A 13,254-nucleotide genomic window follows, 5' to 3' on the forward strand; every position below is an offset into this window, starting at 1 on the left:
ACCCAATCTTCCTTGTACTTTTGTGTGCGGGGAGGGGGTATTATGGGGGTCGACGAGCCTGTTCTGTTCTTGCTCATTTTTTGTGTGGGAAGGAGGATTTGAGGGTTGATGATCGTGCTGCCGTTCGTTTCTTTCTTGGTTTTGTGGCTATCTGGAGAAGAAGAATTTCAGAGTTGTACATTTTGATAATAAATCAACCTTTGAACCTTGAACATTTCAGGTCAAGACCCTTCAGAATTGGAAAGGAAAGGGAAAGATGGCAGAATAAGATGGTGGGGAAGGGGAAAGAGGTGATAAGTGAAGTCAGGAGGGTGGGGAGGGGTTGAAGTAAGAAGCTGCAAGAAGGTAGGCGGTAAAAAGGTAAAGAGCTGGAAGCAATCTGATAGGAGAGGAGTGAAGCATGCCAGAAAGGGGGGGGCACAAGGTTGTCAAGCACCTTTGCTCCATCCCAAAATGCAGGGTTTTCCCCAATGGCCAACCATTTAAATTCCAATCCCCATTCCCATTCTGACATGTAGGTCCATGGCCTCCTCTTCTGCCACAGAGGCCACTCTCAGGTTAGAGGAGCACCACCTTATATTCCATCAAGGAGCCTCCAACCTGTGGCATATTCTCCAGCTTCTGGTAATTTTCCCCATTCAACCTCCCCTCTTGCTTATTTCCTCATTTGGATCCCCCTCCTACCCTTTTTTGTCTCCTCACCTGCTTATTCACTCCCCCAGTGCCACTGCTGCTTCCTTTTCTCCCAAAGTCCACTCTCCTCTCCTATCGGGTTTCTTCTTGTCCAGCCCTTTACCATTTTTATTTCATTCCTCCTCCGACGCACCTGGGTTCACTAATCACTTCCTAAGCTTGTACTCCTTCCTGTCCATTCCCCACCTCTCCACTTCATATTCTGGCATCTTCCCCCTTCCTTTCTATTCTGAAGAAGGGTCTCAGCCCAAAACATTGACTATTTATTCATTTCTATAGATGCTGCCTGACCTGTGAGTTCCTCCAGCATTTTATCTACGTTGCTTTGGAGTTCCAACATCTGCAGAATCTCGTGTTTATGACGACACCCAGAGAACATTTGTAAGACACTACACATGGGCTATCAATGGTCAGAAAAAAGGACTACAAAAGGCATAAGTTTGCAATTCCTTACTCTACTCTATATGCTGACAAGCCTAATTAAAGTACATAAGCCTCCCCTTTGTGTCATTTAGCAGCAGAAACTAGTGCCTTGCTCAAACGCATGAATCCATTAGTTTTCTGGCTCTTTACACAAAAGCTCACTTCAAAGTTGATCAATTTTGACAATTTACATAAATCAATGTTTATAAATTTTACAATAAACAAAAATAGTTACCCCAATCTACATAGATTTTATAATTAAAAAATGAGAACTACTAGACCAGCTATAGCCTATGCAATTTTCTTTGGTAGCATTTACTCTTAATATCTATCACCTCAAATATAAAGTATGGGGTGTACTCTGCTGCCACGAGGTTATGAAAGGAATTTGAAAGAGCTGACCATTACCTTTCCAGCACAAGTTCTGTTTGAGCAATCGGACCTTCACCACCAGAAACAATGTGGGGATAGAATTCTGCAGGAAATTCCAGTAACAGTCTATCAATAAGACACAGGCGACCAAGCAAAGCCTGCCAATTTGTGGACTCTGTTGAGGTGCCCAAGATACAGTTTAAGACATAGTCAACACCTCCAACTCCAATGGACCCTATGCAAGAAGAAATAACACATGTTACCAATAGGAGTTAATTTTCAAAATCAGTTTGCCAGAGTGTTTTTATTTTTGCTTACAACTAGATGAAGGTTAAAAACATGCAATGGCAACACCACATCCCCCACCCCAACCACCCGCACAGCTCAAATTCCATTTCACCATAGATAGCTTTTTAAAAGAACTTATGATAAACGGCAATCTGTTGTTTCTAGCAGTTTTATATTTCCAAATTAAATAGTACAATTCTCTCTCAAAAATTTGGCGTAAAATTGTAAGACATCAGCAATTTCCTCCTGGTTTGATTTAATATTCTAAGATGGAAACCAGCACATGATGAAGACTAAACAATTGTAAATATGGTCAAGATATGGTTTTCATTTTGTTAACAACGTTATATTCAATGCAAATCAGCTTCAGTAGATGTACAACCAATCACATGAAATACTATGTTCAAGAACATCCATTCTTAATTTCAATACAAATTCAGTCATTCCACAGTAACTTTCACATCTGTGTGGTTTAGCTTTGAACAAGTGATTAACAGACATCCTTCTTTTAGCTATGCAGAATTAAAAGGGAAAAATGAAGACACATCTGTGCACAATACTCATCATTTAAAATAGTTGTAATAGCAAATATTTCTTGCCTGATTTAAGAATTTCCCTGCCCACAGCAAGCTCCCCTGACTGGCCTTTGCACAATTCCAGCAGAGTGGATACAGAAAGTTGACTTGTACGACTATAAATAAAATGCAAAATATTATTAGTTTTGCACATCCTACTGCTTTTCCAAACTAAATTATAACTTTATATAATTATTGGAATAAAATGTAGGCTCAAAGAAACAAAAGTAAGCTTGGATTATTGAAATAAACGGTCATTGAATAACTGCCAGAATTATTTATTATATGCTTTCTAAGCATAAATAATGTTTAGAAACAAGAAACACTGCAGTTATATCATGTGTCAGAAGCAACATATTGCTTGTTTTGTACAAAACCAAATTAACCAACCAGATTATAAAGATATTGTCTCCACATACCTGTATCCTGGCATCAAAATACTTTTGTTCGAGGATCAAAGGATTAGATGACTTAAGTGTCATCAAGATATCAGACAAACTTGTTATAAAGTATCCAGATTTACAATTAATTAATGTATACTTCACTACAATTTCGCAGAAAAATAATTGTAGTTGGGAAAGCAGAAGGTGGGGGAATGGAAAGAGAATAACATTCATATAATTGTGGCATTACAGATAGGCTTGCAAATACTTCCAAATCTGAATGGAATACTTAAAGACAGCAAGAAAATGGTCTGAATCAACTAAATTCAGAGCAAAGGAATCATAAAGGCAATTTTAGAGTGAATGGCAAAGAGGATATTAAATGATGCCAATTAAGGAATTAAAACAGAAATGCTGGAATATTCCTCCCACCATGCAGAAAATACAGGAGTACTGCTTGATTAAAAATGTAAGTTAATGTAGTGTTATCTACTAAATAGTGAAATATGCAATTCCCAAATTACATTACCTGTTAGCATCTGCACATTTGACTAATATAGTTTCAACCACTGGCCTAAGAAGCCGTTGAAGTCGTGTCCTTTCTGTCGCTGCATGACAAGGTGTATACACTAACATGGCTCGCAAGGTTTTCTGGTTAAAACAATTAAAACAAGAACTTCAGTTACAAAGCTTCTGAACATATAGAAAATTGAGTCAACATCAATAACCCAAGTTGTGAAAATATTTTGATAGGAGCCTGAAAGGGTTTATTGACTAAATTTTCCATCTATATAGTTGTTTATACATTGTTGGCCAATTAATGCTGTTTAAAAAAAACCCATACAATTTAAACTAGTATACATATTATAAATCAATGCATGTTTTAAACCAAGTAGACTTTTATAAAAAAGAATAGTTTTAGTACCAAAATTTAGTTACCAAGCTGATGATATACTAAAAAAAAATTAAATTGCCCAGAATATTTGGAGGCTCTAACATGGCAGCATTACATGTTTTACAAAACACAAAGTATACTGCAGATGCTGTGGTCAAATAACACGTACAAATAAGCTGCCCGACCTGCTGAGTTCATCCAGCTTACTTGTACGTGTTACATGCTTTACTAATTTAAGACACTTGCAGCAACACCTGTCAAGTGATAGTCTGCTGTTTAGGCCTTCCTGCCTTCTCATTCAATAATATGTTTCACATTACCTCTGTCCCTCAACTCCACTAACATCCAAGATTCTGTCCATCTTTCTCTTTAAATATGTTCAGTATCTTGGGCAGAGAAATGTAGAGATTCACTACTTCCTCATTTCGGCCCTGAACAGCTGGCCTTTTATTTGGAAATTGCAAATCCTGGTTACAGGCAGCTACAAGATGCATCATCCTTGCTCTCTCCAGTCACATCAAAAGTTTGTCTTTTCCACTGAACTCACCCCTCATTCTAAATTCTGGATGAAACTAGTCTGTTCGAACTATTCAGATCCCTCTGAACCAAGAATTACTGTAATGAACCTTTGCAGCATTCACTCTCATCACTAGTTAACTCTACAAACAAGACATAACATTCCAAAAACCATGCTGACAGATGTTAGAAACATAAAATTTTACTAGCATTGTACAAAATTAAATGTGCATTTCTTTGTAGTGAGAATATTCCATTTTCTATCCACAACGCAACTGTAAAAATGCAAGAAAATTGAAGATAACTATTGCCAGACTACCAATATATACTTACTAGAATACAATGTATATTTGCATTGAGGTAGATCTGAAGACGGATACAGGATTGGCTACACCACTGAGCCCTTTAGAAGCTAAATATAGAACAATACAGCACAGAGAGAGGCCCTTTAGCCCATCTATTATGTGTCAAACCATTAATCTGCCTAGTTCCATTGATCAGCACATGGACCATAGCCCAGCATATTCCTCTCATCCATGTACCCATCCGAAATTCTGTAATGTTGAGATTGACCCTGCATCCACCACTTGCACTGACAGCTTGCGCCCCACTCTGAGTGAAGCACCCCTTCATCTTCCCCTTACATATCTCATGTTTCACACTTAACCCACGACTTCTAGTTCTAGACTCACCCAACCCTCAGTGGAAAAAACCTGCTTCCATTTATCCCATCTATACCCCTTATAATTTAGACCATAAGACCAAGGAGCAGAACCAGGACATTTGGCCCATCGAGTCTGCTCCATGGCTGATTTATTATCCTTCTCAACCCCGTTCTTCTGCCTTCTTCCCAGAACCTTTGACGTCCTGATTAATCAAGAACCTATTAACCTTCGCCTTAAACAAACCCAACAATTTGCACTGCACAGCTATCTGTGGCAAGTAATTCCACGGATGCACCACCTTCCGGCTAAAGAAATTTTTTCTCATTTCAGTTCTAAATGGACGTCTCTCAATTCTGAGGCTGTGCCCTCTGGTCCCAGACTCATCCATTACAGGAAACATCCTCTCCACATTCATTCTATCCAGACCTTTCAATAGCCAATAGGTTTTAATGAGATTCTTTTAAACTTCAGAGTACAGGCCCAGGGCCATCTAATGCTCCTCATATGTTAACCCTTTCATTCCCGGACTCTCTCCAATGCCGACACTTCCTTTCTCAGATTAGGGGCCCAAAACTGTTCAAAATTCTCATGTACGGTCTAACCAATGCCTTATAAAGCCCCAGTATTACGTCTTTGTTTTTGTATTCTGGAAATTAATGCTAACATTGCATTTGCCTTCCTTATCACTGACTCAATCAGCAGGTCAACTTTTAGGGAACCACCAGAAAAGATCTGCAGGTGCTGAAAACACAGGCAACACACAAAATGCTAGAGGAACTCAGCAGGCCTGCCAGCATCTATGGAAAAGAGTACAGTAGACGTTTTGGGCCAAGACCCTTCATCAAGGCTCCGTTCTGTGGGGTACAGCGCACTCTACCTATTCCCTTTCCCTATCCTGACAGTCACCCAGGTACTTGCCTCCACCAGCTTGGATGTGACTACCTCCCTGTAGCATCTATTTATCACCTCCTCATTCTCCCGTATGAGCTGAAGGACATTGAGCTGCAGCTCCAATTCCTTAACATGGTTTCAAAGAAGTTGCAGCTTGATGTACTTCATGCATATGTAGTTATCAAGCAGACTCTACCGTCTCCCGAATTTCCCACATCTCACACAAGGAACCTTGGATCCATTCTCAGCAGCCCAGCCATGTATTAAAAGGGAAAAAAGCAGAAATATTCTTTCTTATTTACCTCTGTTTACCCAAGCCTGTTGAGTCAAAGTTGAACCACTCCAACAATGTACATCTCTATCAAATCTTCCCTCAATCTTCTATGTTCTAGGGGATAAAGTCCTAGCCCATTCAACCTTAACCTATAACTCACACCAAATCCCGGCAACTTCCTTGCATATTTTCCATGAATTCTTTAAATCTTAGTTACATTTTTCCTGTAAGTAGGTAACCAAAACTGCACACAGTGCTATAAAATTAGCACTTTATAACCAACACCTTATACAAATTCAACATAACATCCCATCTCCTGTACTCAATATATTGATTTATGAAGACCAATGTGCCAAAAGCTTTCTTTGCAATCCTATCCATGAGTGATGTTACTTTTGGGATCTGTATTCCCAAATTCCGCTGCAAACTTTGAGAGTCTTCCTCGCTGTCCACTACATTCCCAATCTTGGTGTTATCTGCAAATTTGCTAATTAAGTGTACCATGTTCTAATAGGTATCAATGATTTGGATGATAAACAACAAAGGACCCAGCACCAATCCCTGTGACACACCACTAGTCGAAGACTTCTACTCAGAGGGGCAACCATCTCTCTGTAGCTTCACTCACAAAGCCAAAGTCTAATCCAATTTACTACCTCACTTTGAATGCCAATGGACTAAGCCTCCTTGACCAACCTATGTGGGATTTTGACAGAGGACTTGTTTTCCAAGTAGTTGCCTCAAAAAGCTAAGATTTATTTAACATGACTTACCACGTACAAAGCCATGTTGTCTATTCCTAATCAGTCCGTCTATCCAAATACTTTTATACCAGGTTCCAATAACTTTCCTATTACTGAGGTCAGGTTCACCAGCCCATCATTTTCTGGCTTATTCTTACAGACGTTCTCAAACAACGGAACATTAGCTATCCTTCAATCCTCTATCACCTCCCCTATTGCTAAAGATGCTTTAAATATCTCTGCTAGGGTCCCTGCAATTTCTGTACTAGCCTGCTACAGGGTCCGAGAGAACACCTTATCACACCCTGGGGAATTTCTCCACCCTAATTTGCCTCAAGACAACAAACACCACCTTCTCTGTAACCTGCTTAGGGTCCACGACCTTGCTGCTGCATTGCCTCACATCTATAGACTATGTCTGTCTCCCAAGCAAATACAGATCTAAAAATCTCCCTCATCTGTCTCGGCTCCATACAACAATTACCACTCAGATCTTCCAGAGGATCAGTTTTGTCCCTCCTATCCTTTCGTTCTTAATGTATCTGTAGAAGCCCTTAGGATTCACCTTCACCTTATCTGCTAGGGAAACCTCATGTCTTCTTTTGGCCCTCCTGACTTCCTTCTGAAGCATTCTCTTGCACTCCTAATAGTCAAGTACCTAATTTGAAAATAAACTAGCACAAAATATAAAAACTGACAGTAAGAGTATTTATAATTATATAAAGCGGAAGAGGGTAGCCAAAATGAACACAAGTCCCTTGGAGGAGGATAAGGGGGAATTTATATTGGGTAGTGAGGAAATGGCTGAGCCTTTGAATGACTATATTATGTCAGTTTTTACGGTGGAGGACATGTCTAACATGCCGAAGAGAGATGATATGGATGCAATGGGAGGCAAAGAGCCTGATAAAGCAGCTATCACTAAAGAGGTAGTGCTGAACAAACTTGAAGATAGATCAAGTCCCCTGGTCCTGATGGAATGCATCTCAGCATATTGAAAGAAATGACAGAAGTTATAGTAGAGGCTTTGGTGATAATTTAGCAAAATTCTCTGGACACTGGGCAGGTTCCAGCAGATTGGAAGAAGGTGAATGTCACACCACTGTTCAAAAAAGGATGTAGGCAAAAGCCAGGTAACTACAGACCAGTTAGTTTAACATCTGTAGTTGGGAAAATGCTTGAAGTTATCATTAAAGAAGAAATAGCGAGGCATCTGAAAAAAAAATGGATCCATCAGGCAAGCCCCACAGCATAGATTCAGCAAAGGCAAGCCCTGTTTGACAAATTTACCACAGTTCTTTGACGATATAGCAAGCACAGTGGATAGAGGGGAATGGATGGAGTTATATACACTTGGATTTCCAGAAGGCGCATAAAAAGACTTCTCCATAAGGTAAGGATGCATAGAATTGGGGTGACGTATTAGCATGGATAGAGATTTGGTTAACCAATAGAAACCAGAGCTGGGATACATGGATTTTACTCTGGTTGGCAATCAGTGGTAAGCGGTGTTCCACAGGGGCTGGTGCTGGGCCCAGAACTGTTCATGATATACATTAACGGTATGGAAGAGGGGACCAAGTGTAGCATATCCAAGTTTGCTGATGATACTAAATTGAGTGGAAAGCAAATTGTGCAGAAGTTAAGAAGAGTCTGCAGAGATATAGATAGGTTAGATGAGTGGGCAAGGGACTGAAAGATGGAATACAATGTTGGTAAATGCAAGGGCATCATTTTGAAGGAAAAATGAAAGAGCAGATTATTATTTAAATGGTAAAAAATTGCAGCAGGCTGTTGTGCAGAAGGACTTGGGTGTGCTCATGCATGAATCACAAAAAGGTGGGTTTGCAGGTACGGCAGGCCATCAAGGCAGCAAGTGAAATGCTGGCCTTCATTGCCAGTGGGATTGAATTGAAGAGCAGGGAGGTTGTGCTGCAATTGTACAGGGCACTGGTGAGGCCACACCTGGAGTACTGTGTGCAGTTCTGGTCTCCATACTTAAGGATATACTGGCTTTAGAGGCAGTGCAGGAGGTTCACCAAGTTGGTTCCAGAGTTAAGGGTGTTAGATTATGAACAGAGATTGAGTCACTAGGGTCTGTATGTGCTGGAATTTAGAAAGCTGACAGGAGATCTTATAGAAACATACAAAATCATTAAAGGGATAAGATAGAGGTAGGAAAATAGTTTCCACTGGTAGGTGAGACTAGAACTAGGGGACATAGCCTCAAGATTTGGGGGAGTAAATTTAGGATGGAGGTGAGGAGGAGGAATTGCTTTTTGCAGAAAGTGGTGAATCTGTAGATTTCACTGCCCAATGAAGTAGTGGAGGTTAACTCATTAAATATATTTAAGACAACGTTGGATAGATTTTCGCATAGTAGGGGAATTAAGGGTTATGAGGAAAACTCACTCCAGACTCGCAGTTTTCAAATGGCTCCTGCACTACGAAGAGGGAAGCCACAGATTGATGCAGGAGCTAAAAGGACTCTTTTTTTTTTAAAAAAAAGATATAACTTCACAACTTAACAGCAAATATTTAATTTGTAAAGAAAAAGGAGTCTAGAACAGGAACAGCAGTTAAAAAACAGCGATAGACGACTGCGCAATTTGCATTATAGTAATATAGAACTGCAGAAAACAATAGGATTTCCATTGCACAATTTGTTTCAATAACAAAAGAACCTGTGGAACAGTTTAATTTTTATTTACAACCACTGCTTTCAGATCGAATTATGATTCAAAACAATTTTATACAATAATAAGTACAAGAAACTGAAAAAACATCAAGATCTGTGGAATCTTAAGGGAATCTCAATTTGACAGGGAATGTACAAATTTGGTTTAGCATGCGGGGGCATTTCAGATAGGTCCTTGCTCCTGGTTGATTCCTAGCCATTCTGCTTAAAAGTATTTGTATATTGAGATTGTGCATACATAGTACCCAAATAGATGAACTTGTTTAAAAACATGAACAAATCACTTGATCATGATGCAAGAAGTTATTAGTACTTGTGGAACCACATGCCTATTGTTAATATCTTTGAGGGGTGGGGGAAATGAAAGTAAGCCTTTAATGACTTGGAGCACAGTGAATTTTAAATACTGAAAAATATTGAACAAGTGGAAATTAATGTGTATCGTATTATAGTTACACAATGTAGTGGCCATAGTCTGCATTTAACAGTACTGGTACAAATCTTGTCTAATGAATGAAATTCATTTTGACATGCCAACATATAATCTATTCCTCCTGCAAATCATCACCATTGTCTGACACTTTTGACCACATCATCCTCTTCTAGTCACTTTTCACTATTATCCAGAAGAGCAGGGCAAGATTCAACTGCTTTCATTTTCCCTAAAATACTTCAACTATCCTTTTGTCTCCACAGACGCTGTCTGACCTGTTGAGTTTCTCCAAAAGCTTGATTTATTAGCTCCAGACCGCAGCAACTGTAGTCCCTTATGACTTCCATTCTGGTGTTATCCACTTCACCATAGTATAGGAATAACCTGATGAAGAGTCCTTGATTTTAAACATTTAACTCAGTTTCTCTTCCCATCAATGCTGTTTGTTGCGTTTTCTATTTTTGCATAGGGTTAGAGGATACAGCAGACACAACTGGTCTCTTCATTAATAGAGGATCATTTTGCACAAATACTGATTGTATTCAAGCTCAATGTATGTCTATGACTGTAGTCTTGTCGAAAGATAAGGGTAGCTCTTTGTCTTCTATGTAAAAATATTTTACTTGACGTATGACTGACATATTCTAATAGCAACCAATAATTTTAATACATGTTGTCTTTATATGCCTCAGTGCTCCTATTTACTACAGCATGTAGCACCATACAAATGTGCAACAGAAAAGCCTTTCTGTATTACACGTGGTTACAAACCTAAATGAACAATGCTTTTCGTTGTTCCTGCATGCCAACCCCTCTAGACAAAATGCCACAAGCAAATGTCAGCCTCAGTAAGGCCTAAGAATTCAAAAGGACAACGTTGAAAATGTAATATGAAGTTTCAAATTTCACCCTTTTAACCTAAAAAGTGAAAATTGCTTAGTTAAAATGATTCCCATCTTTCACAAGTCAAGGACTCATGAAGTCAGGGCTTAATTTAATCATTTCACTATGCAAAATACAAAATAAACAAATTATGACACCCATACCAAAAAAAAATTAACTTGGAAGTGGTTACTTTGTTTTTCTATCAACAGATAGTAAGCAAGGTATTCCAAAATATACAATATGTAAAGCATAAAATTAAAAATTTATGATTTTCGGTCTTCTGTCACAGCCATCTTCCATTCTGAATTGCTCGATATCAGAATATAAACTTCCTCTTTTATGTACCATCTGTGGGGTGTGTTGGAAACACTTGCTAAGACACCAGATTTTCTGGGTCATGTATGCTTACTTTTTAAACCAATTGAATAGAGAAAAGATTTTATCTGAATATATGCTAACTGAACTGCAATACTGGGATGTCAGCAAAATGCAATGTTTAAGCTAGAATCTACTCAGAGACAAGTGCCCCAAAGTGATATGGTTCTAAAAAAAGATATTTTATCAGAAGATCTCTACCAAATGATTTCTGAACAAAATTATCAAGCAATACAATTTTAAATCCATTCCATAAGATATAGCAGCAGCATAGGCCAATTGGCCCATTCAAGTCTGCTCCACCATTCTATCATGGCTAATTTATTATCCCCCTCAAGCATTTGACGCATTAATCATTGGAAGTTGCATCAATTTACCTCAAAGCTGTTCCGAATGCTTGTTATGTCTAAATCTTGCTATCTGAGAACAGCTCTAGTTCTTTTGAGCTTCCTTAAAATTGCTGCATCCTTAAATTTAGTAAATGAGAACTATTTACATAATTATTAAGTGTGAAACACAAAATTAGGTATTAGCTTTATTCTACGATATCTAGAAGCCTAATATTTATTTAGTATTCTACATATTTAACAAAAACTCACTGGGTCAAGTAACAAACGTAAAGACAAAACGATAGATGACACTTTGAGTCATTCCTGGTTATGGCTGATGTTTGATTACAGGTGTCTCCTCCCCACCCCCCCCCCACAAAGGTAGAGCACTCCTATGAAACCTTTAAGTCGAAATGGCGTAAAGTGAAATTTAATTTATAATTAATTAATTTATACGGTAAAAATGTCCGTAGAAGCGAAAATCCTCTTCGTAATGCAAAAACAGGTTACTAATGTAGGTCTTTCATAAAAGTGAAGTGGCGTAAAGCGAACATTCATAAAGCGAGGGACACCTGTACTTACCTTTCCTTTGCATCTTCCACCTTACTTAATGTTGTTAATAGTTCCTGGGCCTCTGATTCTGGTCCCCCCTCACCATTTAATTTGCAGTGATTACTCCCCCTTGCAAAGTCCAATTCCTTAACTCTATCCTTGCAAATTAACACACTAATTCCAGCCTCTGCTTTTTATCCAGAGCCACTGTTGCTTCCAATGTCTGCAGCCACCTTTCCCAGAATTCCAAAAAGGATGCCAGCTCAAATCAAAGTACCAATATGGCATTAACCATGTTATAATAGCAAAACAGCTTGTTGTCAGAGTCATACTGCTTAGGCTGTTTTGGCCTAACAGCCAACAAGAACCAATCTATCCTAATTTGATTTTCCAGCCTACAGCCTCCTTTGCTGTGGTGATTCAAGTATTTGGTAGACACAAATCGTGAGAGTTTCTGTACCACAACATTCTCAGATGCTGTGTTCCACAATGAACCATCATCCAGGCGAGTTTTTTTTAAAAATTCTCTCAGCTCCCTTCTAAGTACAAGATTCTTTTATCTCAAAAATATGTTCTCCGGTTTTAGAGATCTCTTGCCAAAGCTACAAATAATATTAGGTGTTACACAGAAAACCAGCTCTCCCTCTCCCTTTGTGTCTACAGCTTCTGACATCCAATGCCTCGCCAGTCATTCATTTGTATTGGGACTATACTCAGTTGGTTCCCACTTTTGCTGATCATGCAGAACCAACATCTTTCCTTTTCACTTACATGCATACTCCAGATTTATCAATATGCTTCCCTCATTAATATTATCCACTGGTGGCTTCTACAATACTGCTGATGCATTTAACTTTCTCAATACCTCCAGGCCACACATCGTCACCCAAATGTCATTCTACTGGTCTGTCTTCCAATACTAAGCAAGCACACATTTCCACCTTTTGGGAATTACTGCAAAGTCATTTCCCAATCACTCGTCCAACTCTTCTCCTTGGTCAGTGTCCAATGCTGAACTAGTTAATTTGAACCCCTGGTGTCTAAACTGACCTATGGATGAGCTTCTGCCAACAAACCACCGCTTTCCACCTTTAACAATACTCGATTCAACTCCTACCCCAACTCATCCTTATGCTTTCTACCCTACCTAACAACTCAGAGTCTTACATTCACCATCCTACCTGCTTTGCACAGCAGCTTTAATTATTCAAGAAGCAATTTAAAAACGTTTACCATGGCCTTGCTCCTCATCTCTTTAATTTTG

General features: G+C 39.0%; 1 protein-coding gene across 1 annotated transcript in view; it reads right to left on the reverse strand.

The window, feature by feature from the left end:
- Positions 1–13,254, reverse strand: part of map3k1 (mitogen-activated protein kinase kinase kinase 1, E3 ubiquitin protein ligase) — an 84,214-nt gene that overhangs the window by 21,585 nt on the left and 49,375 nt on the right. Inside the window, exons 11-13 of the mRNA XM_059989384.1 lie at positions 3,264–3,385; positions 2,376–2,467; positions 1,525–1,723 (exon numbers count right to left, since the gene is read on the reverse strand). Coding sequence (XP_059845367.1) covers positions 1,525–1,723; positions 2,376–2,467; positions 3,264–3,385 — 413 coding nt within the window. The remainder of the gene's footprint in view (positions 1–1,524; positions 1,724–2,375; positions 2,468–3,263; positions 3,386–13,254) is intronic.

Source organism: Hypanus sabinus, chromosome 14, assembly GCF_030144855.1.
Source record: "Hypanus sabinus isolate sHypSab1 chromosome 14, sHypSab1.hap1, whole genome shotgun sequence".
Lineage (NCBI taxonomy): Eukaryota > Metazoa > Chordata > Chondrichthyes > Myliobatiformes > Dasyatidae > Hypanus > Hypanus sabinus.